This window comes from Gorilla gorilla, chromosome 1, assembly GCF_029281585.2.
Source record: "Gorilla gorilla gorilla isolate KB3781 chromosome 1, NHGRI_mGorGor1-v2.1_pri, whole genome shotgun sequence".
Classification (NCBI taxonomy): domain Eukaryota; kingdom Metazoa; phylum Chordata; class Mammalia; order Primates; family Hominidae; genus Gorilla; species Gorilla gorilla.
The window spans coordinates 193,775,057-193,801,196 of record NC_073224.2 but is presented as its reverse complement, the minus strand read 5'-3'; the positions used below and the strand labels follow the sequence as shown (position 1 = coordinate 193,801,196).

The 26,140-nt window shown below is 44.2% G+C and overlaps 1 protein-coding gene across 5 annotated transcripts in view; it reads right to left on the bottom strand.

The window, feature by feature from the left end:
• PIK3R3 (phosphoinositide-3-kinase regulatory subunit 3) overlaps nucleotides 1-26,140 on the bottom strand; it is a 135,257-nt gene that overhangs the window by 87,073 nt on the left and 22,044 nt on the right. The window contains exons 1-2 of one of the 5 annotated variants that reach the window (XM_004025714.3): nucleotides 5,983-6,595; nucleotides 5,047-5,156 (exon numbers count right to left, since the gene is read on the bottom strand). The exons of 1 other annotated variant lie outside the window; for it this stretch is intronic. In XM_004025714.3, coding sequence (XP_004025763.1) covers nucleotides 5,047-5,152 — 106 coding nt within the window. In that variant the 5' untranslated portion in view covers nucleotides 5,153-5,156; nucleotides 5,983-6,595. Of the gene's footprint in view, nucleotides 1-3,822; nucleotides 4,167-5,046; nucleotides 5,918-5,982; nucleotides 6,596-25,180; nucleotides 25,261-26,140 lie in introns of those variants that run through there. 3 more of the 5 variants (XM_019017747.3, XM_055347855.2, XM_019017762.3) reach the window with 3 other exon arrangements.

Sequence of the window (26,140 nt, the reverse complement as noted above, 5' to 3'; positions counted from 1 at the left end):
CCACATGTATAATGCTTTATTATTTTTTAATGAATTAAATATATTTTAATTTCTCAGTTATATTCTAATACTACAAATATCAATAGATATAATCCACTTAAAGAGAAGCCCTTTGAGGTCTTCTAATTTTTTAAGTCTAAAGGGGTACTGAGACCAAAAAAAATTGAGAACCACTTTTCTAGATTTTCCTATATTCATGTTTTGCCAAACAAAACTTTTCATTTTCTAATTATCTAAGGAAGAGACGTTGCTGCCCTAAAGATAATTTTAGGCTGGGCGCGGTGGCTCATGCCTGTAATCCCAGCATTTTGGGAGGCTGAAGCAGACAGATCACTTGAGCCCAGGAGTTCAAGGCCAGCCTAGGCAACATGGCAAAACCCTGTCTCTACCAAAAAATAATTTTTAAAACATTGGCTGGGTGTGGTGGCAAGCACCTACAGTCCCATCTCCTAGAGAGGCTGAGGTGGAAGGATCATTTGAGCCCAGGAGGTCTAGGCTGCAGTGAGCCATGATCATGCCACTGTGCTCTAGCCTGAGCAACAAGGGTGAGACCCTGCCTCAAAAAAAAAAAAAAAATATATATATATATATATATATAATTTCAGAAGTCTGTCTTGATAAGAACAAAAAAAAGCCAACAATTTTAAAAAAAGAATTGTCCATTAATTTAAAAAGGAAGTTATTTATTACATTTTCCTAAAATGAAAACAATAACAACGTCAAAACTAAAGTGCTGAGCTAACAGACCACTAGCTATAACCTTTTGTGTATGAGTTATAATCAGTTGTGTATAGGTAATCCTCAAAAGACCAAAGGTGACGCTCTTTGAGAGGCCTCTATCCAGCTTTGCTACAGAATAATCCCAATTCCCGAAGTCATAGCAAGACTAACCAAGATGCTTATAGGCGATTCTCTGTACTACAATCTTAACATTTCTACAATAAAAGTTTTGTTGTTGTTGTTTTTTGTAGAAATGGCATCTCTACAAAGCTGTTCTGGTCTAGACCTCCTGGCCTCAAACGATCCTCCTGCTTTGGGCTTCCAAAGCACACTGGGATTACAGGCATGAGCCACCACACCTAGCCAACAATAAAAAGTTTTATGTTTCATCTGAACAGTTCAGTATATCTACTGCTGCCAGGAAATACACAAACATTAAGACATTAAACTCCCATTTGGATTCAACTTTTACATTACTATGACTGTAGATACACCAATCCATGCAGTTATTAGGAACCTTCAGGATGCACAACAATGTTAGTTATTGAAAAGATAGGCTAGAGGGAAACATCTTTGAAAAATAGTTTTTGAGGCCACTAGAAGCAATAATAGATAAAACTTGGCATTTATGGCTCAGTCTAAAATTAAGATGAAAGGCTAGGCATAGTGGCTCATGTCTGTAATCCCAACACATTGGGAGTCCGAGGTGGGCAGATCACTTGAGGCAAGGAGCTCAGGACCAGCCTGGCCAACATGGCAAAACCCCATTTCTACTAAAAATACTAAAATTAGCCAGGCATGGTAGCATGTGCCTGTGAAGTCCCAGCTACTCGGGAGGCTCAGGGACAAGAATCCTTTGAACCCAGGATGCGGAGGTTGCAGTGAGCTGAGACAGCGCCACTGCACTCCAGACTGGGCAACACAGCGAGACTCTGTCTTGAAAATAAAATAAAGATGAAAAAACATATAAAAATATTGGCACCATTACAGTTAAGGGCCCTAAGTCAACAAATGTCTAATTCAAAAGTTATTTAGCCCTAGGCTACTACAATAGCCAAGCAATGAGTTGAGCAAGGACCTTAAGTAGAAAGGCACCTAAAGACTAGAAGGAAACAATGTTCCTTATTTACTAATTCAACATATACTGACTAAATTGTCTACTACTTGCAAGACCCTGGGCAAGCTAAGCAGCTCATGACCAGGTGGGAAGCCAATTTCATAGGGAGAAGCATACATAAATAGTACAGTAGCTTCTCTAGACAGAATGGAAAAAATTTCATCTGAGAAGTGCTAGAAGAGTAGGCCAGGCGCGGTGTCTCACGCCTGTAATCCCAGCACTTTGGGAGGCCGAGGCAGGCAGATCACCTGAGGTCAGGAGTTCGATATCAGCCTGGTGAAACCCTGTCTCTACTAACAATACAAAAATTAGCTGGTGTGGTGGTACATGCCTATAATCCCAGCTACTTGGGAGGCTGAGGCAGGAGAATCACTTGAACTCAGGAGGCGGAGACTGCAGTGAGCCAAGATCACGCCACCCTGGGCAACAGAGTGAGACTCTGCCTCAGGAAAAAAAAAAAAAAGAAGAAGAAGTGCTAGAAGAGGGAGGCAAGAGGAAGGAGGGATGACTTTTAACAGAAGGGTTTAGAGAACATATTCTGACACCAAAGGCATCTGACCTGGGTCCTAAAAACATATACATATAAGATTTCAACATGTAACTATTGTGAGTGAAAGGCATCCCAGGAAGAGGAAAAAAAGCATACATTCAAGTAACAGCAAATACAAAATTGCTTCTATAGAATTTATGATGCACTCCAGGAGGAGAATTAACTAGAAAATTAAGTTGGAAGCAAAAATTAGAGGGACTTATATGAGAGGGTAAGCAACTGGGAGATTTTTTTTAGTTATTTATTTATTTATTTATTTTGTAGGCAAAGGGAAGCCATTCGGAGCTTTTTAAACCCATTGGAAGATTTATCATTGTAAGATAAATCATCAGATGATACTCTTAACATTACCGTGGCTTGAACAGAATAGAAATGGAAGAGCAGTTAGTACGCTATCACAGCGGTCCAGGAAGGAAATAGTAAGAGCTTGATGTGGGGTGGGAGCTAGGAAAAACCTACAAAACATGCTGCAACCGCTTCACTAATGATACAGTTTTAAATGTTTTGAAAATTTATCACATAAAACAAGGTTGGCATTCACACTATTTCCATGAAAAACCATTCACTTCATAGGCAATGTTTCAGCATACTCAAGTGTGCTTCCTTTTTAAAAAGCTGTTTGGAATAACTAACCACATTCTACATTAAAGCTACAAAAGGGGTAAAAAAGAACAGCATATGTATTTTTCAGTATTCTCAATAGAATCTCAGTATGCACAATTTCATTCAAGGATGAACATTTTAAACTCAAAAGTTTATTTCCATGGAAAATAAAGTTTGGATCAGAATTTTCTATACAACCTTATAAGACCCACGTCTCCATATAGTTATAATAGTCAACTTTTCTTAAAATTATTTTTGGACAACTCAACTCAACTTAACCAGTATTTCTCTATTAGGCTAATATATTTCAACCATAACTGCATTCTTCATTTTCTCCCCTCCTCCCTACTCACCTCCCACCCAACAAATTCCCTTTGTATGTCTGCAAGGCAAGGTACTATATAATGCAGTATAATTCTAAGGCAGTTTGAATATATAATTCTTATAACAGGAATCTAGAATTATTAACCTTACTTTTTACAATAAAAGTACCAGTGATGTACTAAATTTCTATTCATATGTATGACAAATGTATCTAACATGCTTTACCGTTAGGGGGAAACAAAGGGGGAAAGACACAATAGATGGGTGGCAAATCTTACAAACTTTACAAAACACTGAAAAGCTGCATCTGGATTGCAGTCACAATTATAAAAGCAAATAAAGCTCTGAAATGAAGGAAAAGAAAAAAATCCTAAGTGATCATCAAGAGTGAAAAAGGTTTATTCCATATTAGTTTTTAGTACAGCACCATTTAACACTATGACTAATTGAAAAAAAAAAACAGGATAATTCACCGTTTGCAAGGACACAGGAAACAATTTCTACATACCTTCTATAAGACAGTTACACTTCTTCACACTTGCATGGCTCAAATCCTTTCAAACGTTTCCAAAAATACAGTCTTATAATAAACGAGGTTCCCCAATGACACACATTTTATTCTGTAGACTTAGCCATAACACGTTTTAAAATACATAAAGAATTCATCCTCGACAGAAACAAGGAGTCACAAAGGCTCTCTACTTATTCAGAATCATTACATAAAACACCATCTGTAACTGCAAACGGGGTTTGAGAAAATCTGACAGCTAATAATCATAAAATGGGGTAGACTTTAAAGGAAAAAAAAGCCAACTTTTCCATTTTGCTTTCCTTTTCCTTTCCTACCAGATACACAAAATGTCTGTAATAGCGTCAGACAGAGCTTTAAAATAAAAATATAGTGCTATATATGTATACTTTACATTACGTGTATAGGAACACATATGTATATATCACATGTTCACAGGAAACAGAAAGGTTCCCTCGTTTTTGTTTTTGTTTTTTCTTTATTCTAGGAATTGAAGTTACATTAAACCCTATCCCATAAATTAAGTTAAATCATCATTAAATTAAAGAGTAATAAAATATTGCACGTAGATCTCTCTGAGCGACTATCTTCTGAGAAGGAAAACCTCAGACTAAGATCATGGCTGAATACGAACGCCCAATCCCTTAAAAAAATCACTAACCGGCATTTGTTTCTGCAAGAGAAAAAGGGAGTCTTACAATGAATAACCACATAACTCAGTTTCAGAAGTTAACCGGGGTAAAACACAACGAACCAAATTAGACAAATGTATGAAAGGACAAGCTTTCAAGAATTCGCCCAAAGTGAAAGACTGGTTTTAACCCCGGGATATAAAACATCCTTTGCAGGTAGAAGAGTCTTTAATTGTAAAAGAAAAAAATAAAATAAAGTGGCGGGCACAAGAAAAACCTGAACGACACGCAAAGGCAAAGTAAAAAATAATGATAATTTTAAAAAGGGGTCTCTCCTCCCACCCCCACTTCCAGCCCCCACCCCCACCTTCGCAGGACAATAGGTTCAGGGTCCTAACTGCAAACTTTAAACGTGTAAACCAGAAGCAGTTTCACCGCAGCTGTAACTGCAAATCTCCTCATCCCGAACCTAGCGCACCCAGGAATACTTCTGCCCTGAAAACATCAGCAAGCTCTTGGTAAATACAAATCAGACCCATCACGAGATTCTTTTTTTTTTTCTCCCAAGTACCTGGAGGATCCATTTCAATATAAAATATCAGTTCTGTCGAATAGGGCATCATCACCTCCCTCCAGTCTGCGTCATCGCGGTCCATACTCCACACCGTATTGTACATCGCGCTGTCAGGGGCAGGTCGTCAGGAGATATATAGAAGGCATATATTTTTTATCTGGTATTTAAAAATCTAAAAATATATATCTGCAAAAGTTCCACACGAAAATGTACTTCGGGTTTTCCAACGGCCAGTACCAGTCCGGCCAAACTACTCGAACAGGGTCCTCCCCCTCTCTCCTACAGAACACAACAAAATGCCCCCGAACTTTCAAGCTATGGGCTTTTCTCCTCAGAGGATTACACAGAGGCTTGGGGGACGGAGGGCAGAGGTGTTAAAAAGCGGCTTCCCAAAAATCCTTTCTACACAGTCGCTCTCCGGGGAGAAAAGCTCCACCGCCTCCAAATCTTTCCGCGGAAGCCACTTTTGTGTCCTTCGAAGGAGGGAGAATGAAGAGGGAAAAAAAGAACACGTTGGGAGAAACCCGGGCAAGTGACAAAGGAAGGCAAAAAAGGGGGCTGGAGATTGCGTTCAAGTTTCGGGGTCCCACTGGTCTGCAGAGAGCGAATCCCCCAGAGGCCGGGACTCGGGCTCCTCTCCGGTCGGGCTCGGAACCGAAGCTGCCGCAGCCTCGGGAATGGGGCCGGCCGGAGAAGTCCAGTCAGCTCGGCTTGTCTGGGCGCTCCCGCCGGGGTGTAAGAACCAAGCCGCCCGGACCAACTGCCCTCACGCTCTGCCCGGACTCCAGCCACTAGAGTTTCATTTTAACGGCGCGGAGGGGACACCCTCCCCGCCCCATGCTGCCCACCCGCTGAGGCGCCACCCAACCGCGCCGGGAGGGGGGACAGCAGGCATCACCACCGCCCCTTCCACGCCGTCCCGCCTCGATGTACCGGGATTCTGTCAAGTGCCTGAGAACATGTTCAAAAAGCTGCTCTCCATCTCGACTTTCACGTCTCCCCACCGCTCTCTAGGCTTCGGCTCCCCAATCAGCCATCCGCGCTCTCCCCCAGCCTCAATCAGAATGGTACGATCCGGGCGCTGGCCGCACTCCAGGAGTCAGTGCCGGGAGCACGCGAGCCAGGCGAGGAGGGAGTGGGGCGAGGGAAGAGAGGCAAGGTGGGTGGTGATTGGCTGAGGCCGGTTGCCGGAGCCTGGAGCCTGCGTCTTTTGTCTGCCTTGCTCCTGCGAAGGAGCGGGAGACGGCTGCGCGCCCCAAGCGGGCCAATCAGGAGACAGCCGGCGCCGGCCGGTAAGGCGGCGATTGGTCAGAGCCCAGTTACTAAGCGGGACAAAGGCAGAAGGGGAAAAGAAAAGAGGAGGAAAAAAAAGAAAGAAAGAAAGGAAGAAAACGCAAACAGCGGTTACTGACAGGCTGGGCGAGCGCTCGGGGGCTCAAACTGCCTGGAGACAGGCGGGGCTCCTGCTGAGGCTTGGTCCGCCCGGACGAGTAAGGAGAGGAGCCAGGGAGGACCTGCTGGCGTGAGACGCCTCTGCCCGGTGACTGGCCGCGGGGGAGGGGAGCGGACACAGAGGGGGCGCGTTCTGTCACTTGGCGGGGTGCGCGCTCTTCTGGTCCTTAGGAGGTCTCTGGGGAGACTCCTTTCCTACAGACCTCTTCACCTTGCTGGGACAGCCCTCTCCGCACCCTTGACAAGTTGTCAAAGCAATGGTCCCCAAACCCACTTGCCACTTACCACTCAGCGAGAGGATGTGCCCGTGGCCCCTGCAACCTTCCTGGCTGCTACCTGACCCCACTCCCTGCTTCTCCCCTTGAGCAACTGGGCATTTCTGAGGGAGGCATTTCGCAGTTCCTCTGTGCTTCCCACCCAAGGACTTTTGAACCCAGAGATAACTGCCCACGCCTAAAATAGTGAGAGGTCTCAGCAAGCCCTCCTGCTCGAGTGCTCAAACCAATTAAAAAAAAAAAAAAAAGTCTTGGAATTACAGTGCATGTGTAATTTCTAAGATAAGTCACAGGTGTTGGAATCTCTCACCAAAAGGGCTCTATTCTGTTTCCCTGACAGACCCTCTTCCTCACATACTCATTCCCACCCCCAAAGCTTAAATCTGGGAGATTGGCTTCACTATGAAAATGCTGAATATTTCCATGCATTTCAGAAACAGCTAATTAACTTGCTGGGGAACACTGAATAGCTAAAAGCAGATTTGTGTCTCCTGAAGATTGTGCCTGGAATTGCCATCCTGTATACCCTACAATACAGTCTGAGGAGGCCAAAAACTGCTCCATTTCCTCTTTACACAGGAGTAACAAAGCCCATTGTGTTTGAGTTGACAGCCTGATTTAAGCCCTAGCAAAACCTCCTACCTTCAGCATGTCTGCTATATTGATTCGCCTATGGAAGAGTTGCCACGTTTCACCCTCTACCTCCTAAGGTGGTTCTGCCTTCCTTAAAGATGCCCTGAGTTGAGACAGTTCCTGAGGGCAGACAGTCAAAATGTATATGGACTGGGTATAGTGTAACTGGTTTAAAAGGGCCAGAAAGTATGGATGGACATGCTTGAGCTAAGAAAAGACACCAGGATTCTTATATGCTTTCTTATTATTTCTGAAATCCAAATATGATTTCAACTTTGGGGCAGGACTCATTAATTATAATTTCCTGAACCATTCCTTACAGGTAGAAGATACTGGAAGATCAACTCTAATTTGTGGCTGCCTTCCCAGCAGTCTCTACGTCAGCATATCTGGGAGCCAGAAGCACTCGAGTTTGATAACTCAAAAGACAGAACAATCAGTCAAGGGTGGGTTGGTTTATTTTTGTTCACGGGTGTTCATGTGCATTCCCAAACAAAATGAGGGTGAAGAGAGAGGAAGTGTGGAAAAGATAATGGCTTTCAGATTTCCACAGCACCTTTTGCCTGGACCACTTTTCAGCATTTAGTGGTGGGGTTTCAGTTTCTAATACACACAGCAATCACCCAGGCTTTTCCCACAGCTAAAGCTTTGAGGGATGAAGTGAAGTCCAAGCACAGTATATAATCAAGTGGTCAAGGCTGACACATGGAGTAAAGCTGTTATTCAGTCTTTCCACCTAAAATTGTATGACCCAACTCTCCAACTTAAATAGACCTTTGAATATATCTCCAGAGAATAAGTGATGCAAGAGGCAATGATGAATCAAGGGGAAGCAAACTTTCTTAGTCCTTGAGCTTAAACCAGTGCCCTGCCATGGGGGAAAGCACCTGTCAGATGATTCTGGTCTTTCTTTCAGTTGAGAAATAGAAGTGAGGTTGTGATTGCTTGTCACCAAACTGCCCCAGGCTCTTTGGCAAAGGTAAAAAATGTTAGCTCGGGTGTCCTGGACCACTTCCAAGTTGGAGAATTAAATTTGGCCTGGGTGTGGATTAAATTCAGCTCTAAGCACTCAAACTCCTGGATCACAACCTGCTACTTTGGGAGCTGCTTGTTTTCCTTTGCCCTCTCCCTTTCTTTTTTTAATTTAAAGTAGTCTTAGGTAAATCATGAAATCTGCTTTCATTTATATATCTATGAAATAGATTTATGCAAGCTGCTTAGTTTATAGTGAAACACTTAGAATGAAAAAATATGCCACTTAAGTATTTAGGAATAATAGTACTTTTCTGTAACTCCAAATGGCTAGGATGCCCTTCACTTTTCACCCTGGTATGGTTTTTTTCTGCAACTGTTCAAATATGCTTCATTTCTTCCTCTTTATTTCAGAGATGGATGAAATATTTCTTCTGTGCTCTGAATATAGGGTATGATCTCAGAGCTCTCTGTGCCAGCAGAATCAGTCTGGAACTCAGCCAGAAGTTCTTCGTGATTAAAGGTGCCATCTGAACGCACAATATTTTTTTAAAAGCCTTGCAAAATGGGGCCGGGCACGGTGGCTCATGCCTGTAATCCCAGCACTTTGGGAGGCTGAGGTGGGCAGATCACGAGGTCGGGAGTTTGAGACCAGCCTGGCCCATGTGGTGAAACTCCGTCTATACTAAAAATAAAATTAGCTGGGCATGTTGGCAGGCGCTTGTAATCCCAGCTACTTGGGAGGCTGAGGCAGGAGAATCATTTGAATGCAGGAGGCAGAGGTTGCAGTGAGCCGACATCGCGCCATTGCACTCCAGCCTGGACGACAGGGCGAGACTCAGTCTCAAAAAAAAAAAAAAAAAAAAAAAGCCTTGCAAAATGGAAATATACTTTTTTTTTTTTTTTTTTTTTTGGTCACTAGCATTAGCACCAGAACTGACTTTAGACTTTGGGTAGGGATTCTACCAGCCTCAATACCTTCTTTTTCTTCTCTCACCATCTTCCCTTGACCACTTGTCTTGTGATAAGGCCCAGTCCATGCAATTAAATAAACTCATTTAACAAATATGACTCCCAGAAAGCCCTACAAATTATCAGTTGCAGATTTTTAGGGCCTCCCCAGACACTTGACTTGTAAGTAGAAGATATATCAAGTTTTGATGGAAAAGTTTGCCTTCACAATGTACAAAGAACCATGTTAGTGGATCTTCTGGAAAGACATCTCACCTGGAAATTGATAGTCATCTCTTGAGACAGCAGTGTCTAAAATCGTGATTTTCCATTTTTTCCAAATGGTATTCCTTGTATTTGGCATTTGCAATTTTTTACCTTTCCTCATCTTTCTTAGCACTTGAATACCCATGATAGAGTTAATCATTTAACCCAAGGCACTGAGAAATTATGACATTATATGAATGAGTAGACTTCATTAAAGTGGCATTCCCCTAGATGCTGCTGAATTCCAGGGCTTAGGGGACAATGTTTGAGGCCTCACTTATACACCTCAGCATGTGATGTAGATCTGCTCTGCCTCACTCTTCCCACTTTGGGTCCTCATTTAGGTTTAGGGGTCACAAAAGAAGCAAATCTCTCTAGCTTGACATCTTCCTCACTTTTGATGTCTGCCCTTGTAGTAACACAGGGGCCAACTGGATGATATGTATGCCATTGCTGCAAACTTCCCCTCCAACAAGGCAACAGATTTCAGCTCAGCTCTCACCAGGGGAGAGAGCACAAATTAGATCCAAATGGCAGGAACAATAGTCCAGGCTGTTTCAGGAGGACAGGGCACAAACAGGGCAGGCAGCTGGTGAAGCTCTGTTAACCTCATTTAATCTCCATAACCCTGGGGTGGAAGGCTGTATTTTTATTCTCATTTTACAGATGAGGAAATTGAGACCCAGAGCAATGAGGGGATTTGTTCAAAGTCATGCAGTAACTAGTAGCAGAGTCAGGATTAGAGCCCCATGTCCTGACTACCAGTTCATTGCCTTTCCCACTGCACCACACAGCCTTCCTCTCCCATTCACTCACTTAGCAAATGTTTGTTGGTGCTTCCAAACACTGAAAATACAAAAGTGAATAAGACTGAGTCCCTAACATTGAGTCCAGAATTCATAGAGGAGGGACCAACAAAGGAATAAATAATTAAAGACACAATAAGCGCTATAATCAAGAATTTGACAAAGTGTGTTGGGGGAGCCCCAAAAACAGTGCTGATCTCTAACCATGTGCAGGTGAGTAGAAGCTTCCTGGAAGAGGTGACATTTGGCTGCCCTAAACTTGCATGCACCTGCTTTAAATGTGTGGTCCTTTACTTCTCAGTTTTCGCAATTCACGATTAACTCTAAGCCTGAAAAAGTTTCATCGAAAGCTGATTCCATTAAAAAGTGGCAAACTCCTACTTCTCTGCATCTGATCTTACACATTATGCTCACACAGACCCCTGTGCTGGCCTCTGCACAGCCCTTGGCACACCATGTTCAAAGTGTTTGCTTCCAGGTCTCTCTCCTGTCACTCTTTAGAGTTCCTCATGTTGGACAACAGTGGTTCCTCATGGTCCTTTAACCATCAATGCCCAGCCCAAGGCCTGGCACACAGTGGGTAGCCAGTGAATATTCTTCGAGCGAATAAGCAAAAGTGCAAGTAAACTCTCCAGGAAGGCTCTGGGGAGTCTAAGTTCAAATTATCCTAGTAATCCTTTCTGTAGGTCTTCAGCTGACTTTGTTTATTTAAACGGAGGAAAAGAAAACCAAAAACTTGTACAGTTCTTTGGCTACAGGAACCAAGAGGGGCAGACAATGACCTTTCCCTCCCTCTGGCTGACCCTAGGGTCTTCACCACAGACACTTAGTTCTGCTGCCCTTTTATTTTATCAGCTGTGAATAGTTTGCAAAATTCCAAGCAGTTTGTAGGAAATTCAGGAAAATTCAGCAGCTAGAAGAGAAACTGGTTTCATTTTCCAGCTCAGCTTTTTTCTGAAATATAACACCATATAGGGCTTTAAAGCATGCTCACTTCCTGTGGTCATTATTTCAATAGCTTTGAGCAACTTGTAGTTTATGCCTTCTTTCTGGAATGTCCAATAATTGCCCTGTAATTCCACAGGTCTCAAATCTAAAAACCATTTTATACGTTTCATTGTTAGAGGGCAATATCAGTCCAGTTCCGTTATTGGATAATTTTGGTTTAAAAAGATAAAAAGACCAGGCATGGTGGCTCACGCCCATAATCCTAACACTTTGGGAGGCTGAGGCAGGAGGATCACTTGAGCTCAGGAGTTCAAGACCAGCCTGAGTAGCATATGGAGATCCCTGTCTATACAAAATTTTAAAAAATCAGCTAGGTGTGGTGGTGTGCTCCTGTAGTCCCAGCTACTTGGGAGGCTGAGGCCAGAGGATTGCTTTAGCCCAGAAGGTCAAGGCTGCAGTGAGGCAAGATAGTGCCACTGCTCCCAGCCTGGGCACAGAGTGAGACCTTGTCTCAAAAACAAAGTCCTGCAGCCTCCCCAAACACTTCTGCAGGGGCATCATTCTTGAAATCTGGGAAAATGGTGTGACTTCTAGGGTTTAAAGATCACCACTTGGGTAAGAAAGTATAAGCATGGAATGTAAAAGGCATGAACATGATTGTTTGTGTCCTCAGCTTTGGGCATTTGATTGAAAATGATACACTTACAGTGATTTTCTTCTGGGGTAGAGGCTACCTTCCATTCTGCTCATCTTACGCTTCTTGGAAAGGAGACATTCGGTGAAGATAACTACTATTCTCCAAACTTCATTCGGGACCCTATTCCTTCCCTGTTGATGTCAGTGTGTGAAATTCTAAATTATGTCATGGGTGTATACGTTCAAAAGCAATATATTTTCAAATAAACAAAAAATATAATTGGCCATCACATATACCAAATATGCAATATGATAATTGTGCCTAAAGTAGATTAATTAAATGTTAATGGTAAACAGGAAGAACTGTTCAAAATGACAAGCTCTTTCAGTTTAATTCAACTGAGTCCCTCCCGTGGGTCAGATCTTTTGCTCAGTACCCCATAAGACACTATTTCTGCCCTTTATGAACCCACCACCTACTAAGGGAGACTTATGAGAACACTTTTGCTGACCCACGTGCTTCTTTTTTTTTTTTTTTTCTTTTTGAGACGGAGTTTCACTCTTGCTGCCCAGGCTGGAGTACAATGGCATGATCTGGGCTCACTGGAACCTCTGCCTCCCCGGTTCAAGCAATTCTCCTGCCTCAGCCCCCTGAGAAGCTGGGATTACAGGTGCCCACCACCACGCCTGGCTAATTTTTTCTATTTTTAGTAGAGATGGGGTTTCACCATGTTGACCAGGCTGGTCTTGAACTCCTGACCTCAGGGGATCCACCCACCTTGGCCTACCAAAGTGCTGGGATTACAGGCATGTGCCACTGTGCCCGGCCTTACCCATGTGCTTCTAAACGGACTAACTCTCCCTAAGACCATAAGATCAGGACAAGAGAATACCCATCCTCCTCGTCTTTCCTCTTCAACAGCCTTACACTCTTTCTCAGCTTCTTCCTGGCATCCTCGACTGCTGAGTATTAACCTCACACTTCTCACTGATTCTATTCTTGCAGCATTGACTTCTGACTCTGTTCCCTAAATACAACTCACACATACCACTTGGATCATATCTTCTTTTCCAAGACAATGGAGGAATCTAGCTCGGTATCCTACCCTGACATAGGGGCATGTGGTTGGTGTTTCTGCTGAGTTTCCCAGGACCCTGCAAACAAGAACCAGACAAATCTGTCATACCTATGAACTGCTCCCCATCTGAAATTTTTTTGAGGGACAAGAGGAATGGTGTCTCGCTCTGTCACCCAAGCCGGAATGCACTGGTGTGATCATGGCCCACTGCAGCCTTGACCTCCTGGGCTCAAGCAATCCTCCTGCTTCAGCCTCCCGAGTAGCTGGGACCACAGGTCCACACCACCATGCCTGGCTAATTTTTTATTTTTATTTTTTCTAGAGACAGGGTCTCCCTATGTTGTCCAGGCTGGCCTGAAACTCCTGGCCTCAAGCTATCCTCCTGCCGCAGCCTCCCATGTGCTAGGATTACAGGCATGAGCCACCACACCCTGTCCCCTCTCTGAAATCTTTAATAGATGACTCTCTTTGACCTATGCCCACCATTTTTTTTTTTTCTGGCCAAGCACAGACATTGGGGAAAAATTACCACTAATACTATTTTAATGAGCTGAATAGTGATGTCCAACTCCTAAACCCTGGAAGCTCTGAATGTGACCTTATTTGGAAGAGGGTCTTTGCAGATATAATTAAATTAAAGATCTTGAGATAAGATCATCCTGGATTTAAGGTGGATCCTAGATCTAATGATCAGTGTGTCCTTATAAGAAAAACAGAGGGAGATTGGAGACATAGACATAGATGAGAAGGCAATGTGAAGACAGTAATAGAGATTGGAGTGATATACCTATAAGGCAAGGAACCCTAAGAATTGCTTGCAACCCCCAGAAACTAAGAAAGAAACATGGAGTGGATTCTCCTTCAGAGCTTCAGAAGAAACCAGCCCTGCCAACACCTTGTTTTGGACTTCTGGCCTCCAAAATTGTGAGAGAATAAACTTGTGTTTTTTTTTTGTTCTTTGTTTTTTTGTTGTTGTTGTTGTTGTTGTTTTGAGACAGAGTCTTGCTTTGTCACTCAGGCTGGAATGCAGTGGCATGTTCACGGCTTACTGGAGCCTTGAACTCCCGGGCTCAAACAGTCCTCCCACCTCAGCCTCCTGAGTAACTGGGATCACAGGTGTGCACCACCACACCTGGCTAATTTTTTTTTCTTTTTTGTGGAGACGAGGTCTCACTGTTTCCCAGGCTGGTCTTGAACTCCTGTGCTCAAGGGGTCGTCCCACCTTGGCCTTCCAAGGTGCTGGGATTACAGGCGTGAGCCACTGCACCTGGCCGATTTTTGTTGTTTTAAGCTACCCAGTTTGTGATAATTCATTATGGCAGCCCTAGGAAATGATACAACCACCATAATTTAATTTTTTTCAAGCACATTTTATTTTACTTTATTTTATTTATTTATTTTTGAGAGAGAGTCTCACTCTGTCACCCAGGCTGGAGTACAGTGGCATGATCTCAGCTCACTGCAACCTTCCGCCTCCCGGGTTCAAGCAATTCATTGCCTCAGCCTCCCGAGTAGCTGGGATTACAGGCGCCCGCCACCACGCCCAGCTAATTTTTGTATTTTTAGTAGAGATGGGGTTTCACCATGTTGGCCAGGCTGGTCTTGAACTCCTGACCTCAGGGGATCCACCTGCCTCGGCCTCCCAAAGTGGTGGGATTACAGGTGTGAGCCACCGTGTCCAGCCTTCAAACACATTTTAAAATCAATGTGTAGAGATCATATAATTTTAGAATAAAGGATCATCTTTCCCAATGAATGACTGTAAGTCACATTAAATATAGTGCTCCAACCTATAAAACTTTGTCATAGACTAGCTCTAGTCCTAGAAACCAGAAACCTAATCCCAACATGAATCTTTTTAACCATTTTCTCCCAGTGTCATCAACTGTCTCTCTCCTGTCTTTCCAAAAGAGTCAGCCAGCCAAAGCCAAATCCCAGGCCAAAACAACAGTCTACTTCTGCTCTTATGCCCAGGCAGTTGGGCTTAGGTAAAGAAAACCAAGTTTACCAACTTAGCTCTGGGCTGATCTCTGGTCATAATTGGGATTCCTTTGGCTCATTCTGTATCTGCTTATTCTGATACTCCAAACCTTCACTACTCATCTCAAGTGACTACCTTCCACTGTCAGATCAGTAAATGTGACCTCTCCTTTTACTTGACAGAAATCAACAGGCATAATACTCCCTTCGTTTATTCATCCCTTCAAAAGCCTGTAAACCTGTACCCATTCTTGCTTCCTTGCCTTCCTTTCTGAAGAAGCATGTCTTTCCTGGAGTTGAAAGCTAATCACTAGATTTGACCTCTGGATGGCACCCTCTTCAGCCTCCTAAAACCAGTCCTACCCCCCTCCTGTCTATCCAAATGCCTACTGGATGCCACACAAATGTTTCAAAATCATCATATCTGAGCTAGTTCCTTTTCTAGTTAGGTGACAGGGCCAGATGAAAATATAGGCCAGACAGGAAGAAAACATGTACAAAACCCCAGAGGAGAGCACATCGCTCTTTGAGGACATTGAAATTAATTACAGAGGCCGGGCGCGGTGGCTCACGCCTGTAATCCCAGCACTTTGGGAGGCCGAGGCAGGTGGATCACGAGGTCAGGAGATCGAGACCATCCTGGCTAACACGGTGAAACCCCATCTCTACTAAAAATGCAAAAAATTAGCCAAGCGTGGTGGCAGGCGCCTGTAGTCCCAGCTACTCGGGAGGCTGAGGCAGGAGAATGGTGTGAACCCGGGAGGCAGAGCTTGCAGTGAGCCGAGATCGCGCCACTACACTCCAGCCTGGGCGACACAGCGAGACTCCGTCTCAAAATAAAAAACAAAAAAAGAAAAGAAAAAAAAAGAAAGTAATTGCAGGCTGGCCTAATGTTAAAGGAGGTAAAGGGTGGTGGGGATAAAGCTACAGGGTAGGCATGAAGAGGCTTATAAGTCAAGATAGGAATGTGTACTTTATGCTCAAGCAATGGGGGGAGTTTAGGAGTTTTAAGCAGAGGAGTGTTGTGATGAGATTTGCATTTGAGAATCATCAGATTGCAAAATGGATTGAAGGGGCAAACTTTGAAGACTTGGAAAACATTGTTGCAACAACGTGGGCAAATGATCAAGAGTCCTGTGTAGATTTGTGTAGATGTGAGAGATGCTTAGGAGGTAGACAAGGCCACACTTAATGAGTGATTAGGTAACCAGCATGTCTCCACCCTAAAGAATGGGCCACTCAATAATGAAATTACAGCCTTTCTTGTGGAGAATCTCTCCCTTCATTGGTAGTATTTTTCTCCTTCGCTTCTGCCTGTGATTCATTCATTTCCAGGACCTCACTGGGTAGATCAGCTAGCTCCAAGATCACTGCTAATGGGTTAAGGCCTAAGGGTGTGAGTGGATCAATGACCCAGGCTGGTCAGTCAATTGCTCCATTGTAGTAGATACCTTTTTCGTGTTTATTTTTTTAATTGATACAGAATACTTTACATATTTATGGGGTACATGTGATTTTTTTTTACATATATACAATGTGAGATGATCAAGTCAGGGTATTTGGTGTATCCATTACGTTTGAGTGTTTTCTTGTTTTGTTTTGTGTTTTTTGAGACAGGGTCTCACTGTGTCGCCCAGGCTGGAGTGCAGTGGTGTAATCACAGCTCACTGCAGCCTCGACCTCGACTTCATAAGCTCAAGTGATCCCCCCACCTCTGCCCTCCCCACCACCACCCCTGCTCTTCAGTGCCAGTAGCTGGGACTATAGCACATGCCACCATGCCCAGCTAACTAAGAAAAAAAATTTCTTTTTTAGAGACAGGGTCTCACCATGTTGCCCAGGCCAGTATCAAATTTCTGGACTCAAGCAATCCTCCCGCTTTGGCCTCCCAAAGTTCTGGGATTATGGATGTGAGCTGCTATGCCTGACCACCTTGAGTATTTATCATTTTTATGTGTTGGGAACATTTAAAGTCTTCTAGCTACTTTGAAATACATAATACTTGCATCTCTACTCTGCTGTTGAACATTAGAACTTACATTTTCTATCTCACTGTTAACCAACCTCCCTTCATCCCCCCCTCCCACCCACACACCCTTTCCCAGTCTCTGGTATCTATCATTGTAGTGGATACTTTTTAGTACCTCTGGCCAGTTCACCATGATGTCCCCCCTCTCAATTTGTACATGACTGTGTCCCTGGCCATAGCTGATAGGGCCTAGGCTAAATTGATTAGAGTTTCTTTCATAAATATTTGGAAATAGTACCCAAAACAAGATCTAGGCTTTTCAGGGGTTTGGACCTATAACACGGAATCAATCTCTGGAGGTATTATGGCCATGTTCACCCTGAAGGCTGAGTTGCAAAGGAAGCCAGTCTTCAGAAAGCCAAGGAAGGATGAAAGAAATGCTCTGAAAGGAGCAGGGGTGAGGAATGGAAAGAATATGAGCAGTAATCAATTTCCTGAGTATAGAGCTTCTTAAGGCCCAGCTTGGTTCCTATACTAAGGTCAGGCCTACACCTAACATTTGCAGGGCCCAGGATGAGAATATAAATGGAGAGCCATATACCATATGTCAAAATACTTGAAAGTTACAAATCAGGCCAACCATTAAATAAAAAATATTCAATCCTCGGCCAGGTGCAGTGGCTCATGCCTGCAATCCCAGCACTTTGGGAGGCCAAGGCGGGCGAATCGCAAGGTCAAGAGATTGAGACCATCCTGGCCATCACGGTGAAACCCTGTCTCTACTAAGAATACAAAAATTAACTGGGCATGGTGGCACGCACCTGTAGTCCCAGCTACTTAGGAGGCTGAGGCAGGAGAATCACTTGAACCCGGGAGGTAGAGGTTGCAGTGAGCCAAGATCGTGCCACTGCACTCCAGCCTGGTGACAGACCGAGACTCCATCTCAAAAAAAAAAAAAAAACAACACTCAATTCTCCTATCTTGCCAAATATATCTTCATGCAAACTTAGAAGACTGGGTTGAGGCTGGGCACGGTGGCTCATGCCTGTAATCCCAGTACTTTGGGAGGCTGAGGTGGGTAGATCACCGAGGTCGGGAGTTTGAGACCAGCTTGACCAACATGGAGAAACCCCATCTCTACTAAAAATACAAAATTAGCCAGGTGTGATGGCGCATGCCTGTAATACCAGCTACTCGGGAGGCTGAGGCAGGAGAATTGCTTGAACCCAGAAGGCGGAGGTTGTAGTGAGCTGAGATCGCACCATTGCACTCCAGCCTGGGCAACAAGAATGAAACTCCACCTCAAAAAAAAAAAAAAAAAAAAAAAGAAGACTGGGTTAAAATTTAGAATTCACAGATCCTTAGAGTTCTGACAAAACATGGGGGAGATGGGAGGGAGAGAACTGACACCTTTTTCTTCCTACCCTTGGCTCTATCCTGCACTGTGAGACTGTCAAGGGAGTCTTTGTATACATGTCCAAGCTGCTTCCATCCATCCCTGTCTTAGTCCATTTTGTGTTGCTATAACAGAATACCTGAGGCTGGATAACTTTTTTTAAAAAAAAGATATTTATTTTGACTCATGATTCTGTTGGCTGGAAGAGTCCAAAATTGGGCAGCCACATCTGGTGACAGCCTCATGCTGCTTCCATTCATGGTGCAGAGTGGAAGGGGAGCTGGCATGTGCAGAGATCACATGGTGAGAGAGGACACAAGAGAAAGCAACCAAGGAAACAAGGCTCTTTTAACTCATCTATTACCATGAATTCAAGACCTCACTCACCCCTACAGGAAGGCATTAATATATTTGTGACCCATCCTCCTCCATGACCCAAACACCTCCCACTAGTCCCTACCTCCCAACACTGCCACGTTGGGGATCAATTTTCAACATGAGTTTTGATGGGAATAAACCACATACAAACCATAGCAATCGCCTTACAAATAGCTGTTCCTTGACCACCTCTTGGTTCTAAAGGTGCTGATACTGACAATGCTCTCCTTAGGAGAACAGATCCAGGGAAAAGGCCCATGCAGTTCCTAGAAACAGGCTAAAGTCCATTTGGGCAGAGAATTCCAGGACTCAGGATACTAAGCATAGTTGAGAAGAGGGAGGTGAGATAAGCTGAATACTTATCTGGGTGGAGAAGCACCCTTGGCCATATGGATTTCTCATCCTATGAAGAGAGGTAGGCTCAGAGAAGAGCCAAAGCAGGGCCCTCTAGACATGGGGCCCAGAGCAGGAGTCCCTCTTTTTCATGTCTAATGGGGCTGCTTATAGAAATGTATTATTTATTTAAGGAGACTCCAACTACATTCTGTTACTTGCAGCCCAAGAATCCTAAGTTCCCTTTACCCTCTGAACCACTGTCCAGTTTTCTCTCTGCTCCCCAAAGATCCCAGAGTAGTACCTGGGAGAGGGCTTCCTCGTTAACTCTAATGCTGACCAAATGCGACAGAAGCAGGGATGCAGCTTTTTTCATGGGCTGTGCTATCAGTGGTAAATTATTTTGGTCAATCACTGTGACTTTCCTCACCCACTTACAGTCTATACATTTTACCTCCAATTAGAGATTTTGAACTTAATAGGCAGCCACAAACTCTAAAAATCGTACTTTATTTTATTCTTGCATCTTCTGGCAACATACTCAATATCATATCAGAGTTTATGGGCCCTGCCTCCCATCTGATTTGGAAGTCCTCCAAAATGGGAAAGGTGTTCAGATGCTAGGCAGCCAAAAACGTCAAATGTTCCCTACAACCTCATCGATCAGGTCTTGAAGCTATCTCCCTTGGAGGAGGCTCCAGTTCTCTCCCTTGGGAAGCCTTGAGTATTTTAGGGACAGCCCCCCTCCCCTCCAACTCTACACACACACACACACACACACACACGCACACACACACACACACACACACGGCTTTGGTCCTGCCCATCTCTCCTCTCTCCAATTCTATACTCATGGTTGGGGTAGTAATGATCTGCCATGGACCACACAGTCAAATGCCACCATAAGAATGGTATTCAAGACAGGAGCTTCCTGCTAGACCTGCCTCAGAGCCTCACTCTCAGTGGCCTGAGTATACCAGTGAAGAGAAAACATCTGTACCCTCACGGACCTATAGTGGCCTCTACTAGAAGCAACCAGCCTAGCACTGGGAAACAAATGGGCAGGGACTGGAGGGAGGGTAATCTAGCACCTGACACTCCTGCTTTCTCAGAACTTACCTGTGATTTCCTACTTTTGAAGCAGGAACTCTGTTTTTTATTTTATTTTATTTATTTTTTGAGATGGAATCACGCTCTGTCGCCCAGACTTTGGAGTGCATTGACATGATCTCGGCTCACTGCAACCCCCTGCTCCAAGGTTCAAGCGATTCTCCTGCCTCAGCCTGTAGCTGGGATTACAGGTGCCTGCCACAAGGCCCAGCTAATTTTTGTATTTTTAGTAGAGACTGGGTTTCACCATGTTGGCCAGGCTGGTCTTGAACTCCTGACCTCAAGTGATCCACCTGTCTCAGCTTCCCAAAGTGCTGGGATTACAGGCGTGAGCCACCACGCCCGGCCAGGAACTCTGTTTTTGTTGTTGTTGTTTTGAGACGGAGTCTCACTCTGTCACCAGGCTGGAGCACAGTGGTGCGATCTCGGCTCACTACAAGCTCTGCCTCCCGAGTGCACGCCATTCTCCTGCCTCAGCCTCCCGAGTAGCTGGGACTACAGGCGCCCACCACCACGCCTGGCTAATTTTTTTTGTATTTTTAGTAGAGACGGAGTTTCACTGTGTTAGCCGGGATGGTCTCGATCTCATCACCTCGTGATCCGCCCACCTTGGCCTCCCAAAGTGCTGAGATTACAGGCGTGAGCCACCGTGCCCAGCCAGAACTCTGTTTTTTTAAATAGTGTTGCACCTCACTATCAGACAGATTTGTGCTAATGAAAACAACAGATTTTCGCTCTTCCGCACTTTTCTAACATGATGCCTTCCAAACATCCATGTGGGTCAGCAATTGCTAGGAGAAGCTTCAACCAAGTAACTCACCAAAACTACCAAGTCATTGAACTCTCAAAAAAAAAAGGGAGTAAGAAAATTGACTTCCTTCTGGATTTTAAGCTGACTTCTAAATTGGTGCCCTGGATCTGCACTGATAATACCAAGTTAAAACACTAAAGAATTTTGCAATCTTGGAAGAGTTTTTCGTAAACATTATGAATGCTTCTAATTTTCAGTGATGGAGAGGGACCAGTGTTAATAATGGAGATCTTCTCATGGCCTGTGCTTACCCACTTGGTGATATTACACCTTTCACTGAGATCAAGCAAATTTACTGAAGCTGTAAAGGGACAACTTCAGGCTCGAGTCTTCCATATGGTCCAGTATCACTGTTGTATTAGCATGACTTTTCAGTTGCAAGTGACAGAAAACTAGCTTAAGACAAACAAAGGGGTAGTCTCACTTCAGGAACAGCTGAGTGGAGGTGCTCAAACAATGTTAGCAAGAACCAGACTCGTTCCCAGTTCTCCTTCCCTCTGTTGTTTCCCCAAGAGGTCACAAGGATCCTGTCAGGCAGTTCCAGGGTTACATTGCATCCAACTAGCAACTCTTTCCAGCAGAGTGCAAGTTTCTCCATATAACTGCGAAGTTCTGGAGTTGAATCTCATCAGCCTAGCTTGGATCACATGCTTACTCCTGAACCAATCAGAGTCCAGTTAGGTGGAATGTTTTAATTGGCCAGGTCTAGGTCATGTAGCCACCCTTGGAAGCAGAGTGCAGGGATCAGTTGCACTCAAGCTACAGAGACTGAGAATTGGAGAAGAGCATTTCTCAAATAAAATCTGAGCAGAACAAAACATATTTACTACTCTTGAAGAACCATTGTTCGTGCTTCTCCAAGATTTTGGAGAGAGAGAGAGAGAGAGACATGAATAGAGAATGAATATATAAATGAAAAAAAAAATGCCTCCAGATAAATTCAAATGATAAATGACTTTCTCCATCAACCTTTAGGCATTGAAACCAGAGCAACTCCATCTTAAATAGGGGCTGGGTGAAATTAGGCTGAGACCTGCTGGGCTGCATCCCCAGGAGGGGATTCTTAGTCATAGAATGAGACAGGAGGGCAGCACAAGACACAGGTCACAAAGACTCCACTGATAAAACAGGATGCAGTAAAGAAGCTGGCCAAAACCCATCAAAACCAAGATGGCTATGAAAATGACCTCTGGTCCCTCACTGCTCATTTTATGCTAATTATAATGTATTAGCATGCTAAAAGATACTCCCGGCTGGGCGGAAGTGGCTCACGCCTGTAATCCCAGCACTTTGGGAGGCTGAGGCGGGTGGATCACCTGAGGTCAGGAGTTCAAGACCAGCCTTGGCAACATAGTGAAACCCCATCTTTACAAAAATACAAAAATTAGCCGAGCGTGATAGCAGGTGCCTGTAATCCCAACTACTTGGGAGGCTGAGGCGGGAGAATTGCTTGAACCCAGGAGGTAGAGGTTGCAGTGAGCCGAGATTGTGCCACTGCACTCCAGCCTGGGTGACAGAGCAAGACTCTGTCTCAAAAAAAAAAAAAAAAAAAAAAAAGACACTCCCAGCAGTGCCATAACAGTTTATAAATACCATGGCAACATCCAGAAGTTACTCTATATGTTCTTTGTGTGTGTGTGGTTTTTGTTTTTGTTTTTGTTTCTGTTTGAGACTGAGTCTTGCTTTGTCACCCAGGCTGGAGTGCAGTGGCGTGATCTCAGCTCACTGCAGCCTGCTGGGTCTAAGCGATTCTCTTGCCTCAGCCTCCCAAGTAACTGGGACTACAGGCATGCACCACCACACCCAGCTATTTTTTGTACTTTTAGCAGAGGCGGGATTTCGCCAAGTTGGCCAGGCTGATCTCAAACTCCTGACCTCAAGGGATCCACCTGCCTCAGCCTCCCAAAATGCTGGGATTACAGGCATAAGCCTCTGCACCCGGCCAAGAAGTTACCCTATATGTTCTAAAAGGAAGATTTCCAGGAAATCCGTGTAAACTCAAGAATAATCCACTCCTTATTTAGCATATAATCAAGAAATAACCAAAAGTATACTCAGTCAAGCAGCACATACTACTGCTCTGCCTATGGAGTAGCCATTCTTTCATCCCTTTACTTTCTTAATAAAGTAAGACAGCCTCCGTTATCCAAAGATAATGCCATTAATCAGTAGCTCTTTGCACGAAATCCAAGAACCCCCTTTTGGGGTCTGGATCAGAACCCCTTTCTGGTAACAACATGGATTCCTGAAACCCCCATCCCTTCATATTGATGACCTATACAAGACAGACAAAATCCCCCGTCTATGTCCTCCTATGCAGTTGTAGGGATATTATAATACCTTCTCTGACGCTCATTGCTGGAAACAACTCACTCCATAGGAAGTGGCTAAGCTATCCTGTATGTGGAACACAGTGTGCTGGGCTATTGTGGAATGTCTGTTGAGAGCCAGGAAATCCACACAAACTCAGATCTTACCTGATTTTTTCCCTTCACTATCACTAAATGGAATATATAGGATATGGAATCCAGAGTTAATGTAGTTAATCAGTAGGTCTTTGAGGTGATTTCAAAAATCATCCATCTAAGATAACACAGACTTTCTGTACCATTTTCTAAAGAGTCTGGGTTTCCCGTACTTTAACTTATGCTACTTACCCTAAACCCATTATACTAAGCCCCATTCTTGGAGAGAGAAAACTACTCCTGGTTTGGCCCTTCCATGACCACTTCTCTTTCTACTTTTTGAATTTTGGGGAATCCCCCAAATTAAAACTTTAAGTTAGAGAACCCAGAGTGGAAGCAAAGAAAATGGGAATTATTGGCTCTTCCCTCCCTTTATTTTGCCGTGGCTTCCACACCTGGATAAGGATAAAACATCTAGATACTCTATTCCTACATGCTTCTGGTAAACACTTTTTTTTTTTTTTTTTTTTTTTTTTTTGAGACAGAGTTTTATTTTTGTTGCCCAGGCTGGAATGCAATGGCGTGATCTCGGCTCACTGCAACTTCCGCCTCCCGAGTTCAAGCGATTCTCCTGCCTCAGCCTCAGGAGTAACTGGGATTACAGGCATGCACCACTGTGCCCAGCTAATTTTTTTTGTATTTTAGTAGAGTCAAGGTTTCACTATGTTGGTCAGGCTGGTCTCGAACTCCTGACCTCAGGTGATCCACCCTCCTTGGCCTCCCAAAGTGCTGAAGTTACAGGCGTGAGCAACTGTGCTCGGCCGCTGGTAAACACTTTTTAAAGAGTCTAGACTTGATCCCCACCAATGTACCTACCTCTCCTGAACATTGCCAACATATACCCACAGATTTTTCATCTCTTCCCCCATCTCCACAAGTCCTATAGGAAACTCAAGCCTGACAATTTGTCCCAAAGCCACATCTGATCCATTCCATTTTTGTGATGGGAGGTGGCTTGGGTGCTTGCTACTTGTGAATTTGTCATTAAGCACCTCTTGAGAGTTGGTGCTTTTATGGCTGCCTCTCTTTCTAGGATTATCCCTCCACAAGAAAAAGATGGGATCTTTGCCTGGCAGAGGCCTCCTCTTTTGCAGGTTGAAGACAGTTCAACCCCAGCCAGGCACAATGGTTCACATCTGTAATCCCAATACTTTGAGAGGCCAAGGTGGGAGGGTCACTTGGGCCAGGAGTTTGAGACCAGCCTGGGCAACATAATGAAACCCCATTTCTGCAAATAATAATAATAAAGACAGATCAAGCTCTAGGCCCATTCCTGGTCTCTTGTTCCCTGATGCTCTTCAACTTTAGGAATGCTATAGCTGGGATTTCTTCTTGGCCAGGAGCCTTCTCATCCCCAGCTTCTCTAGTGTTCTGTTTTTTAGGGACTCAGAGGTGTCCATGGTTATATCTCTTTCCCCAAAACCTAAAGGGCCTCCATTAGCCCTTTCATCTGTCCCATGAAGACTTCATGTATAGTAGTCACTGGAGTCCTTGCTGGGTATCTACAATCACCTCAATTGATTGAGTTTTCTCTACTCCATAGCTTGAGCTGCCTTTCCTCCTCCATTTTTCATGTTAGTTTCAAAAAGTAGAAGAATCTAAAAGACCACCCTGGGTTTGGCAGCTGGGAAAACCCCAAAGTCTTATCCTGGAACAGCCCGAAAACTCACCTGTTATACAGGAGACCTGATTCATGCTGTTCGGATCTCTAGCTCCTGTTTCCTCTGCCTTCTATAAGAGTTTCCTTAGTCCTGGTTCAGAAGTATCTTTTCTCTCACCCTCTGATACAACAGAGAAAAATTCAGAACATCCCTGTGGTTATAAACCCTCCCCACTGCTAGCTTTGTCAGAGCATTCAACACTCAGCCAACTAACACTGAGGCTTGAAAATTCCCCTTGCCAGACTAAGAGGTTCTGCCATCACTTCTCCATATCGGGTATCTACCACCCACAGCATCTCAGTAGAGTAGTACCCCAGCCAAGAGCACTCTTTCCCCATGCTAGGGGTGACCTTTCCTAAAAATACCCTCAACTTTCAGATCCTCATAAGTCTCTAGATTAACTAAATAGTCTTTCCTTCACCTCTCCCCCAATAACTAGGCCAACGATTTTGGTGGCAATTGGGTTGTTTTCTTATGGAGATTGTCTAACCATATCTAACTCAACAACTCCATTCCCTGGTATCTCCCTTGGATTGTAGGCTGATTAACATCTTTTTTTTTTTTTTTTTTTGAGATGGAGTCTCACTCTGTCGCCCAGGCTGGAGTGCAGTGGCGTGATCTCTGCTCACTGCAAGCTCCGCCTCCCGGGATCACGCCATTCTCCTGCCTTAGCCTCCCGAGTAGCTGGGACTACAGGTGCCTGCCACCACGCCCGGCTAATTTTTTTGTATTTTTAGTGGAGATGGGGTTTCACCGTGTTAGCCAGGATGGTCTCGATCTCCTGACCTCGTGATCTGCCCTCCTCGGCCTCCCCTAGTGCTGGGATTACAGGCATGAGCCACCGCGCCCAGCCTGATTAACATCTTTAGCAAACTTAAGTAAGGCTGTGTTTTCCCCCTCCTGAAGACCTTGCTGGGCTCTCTTTATTTGTTCAGGAACTTAAGAGAATTTGCACGGTCTTTTCAATTT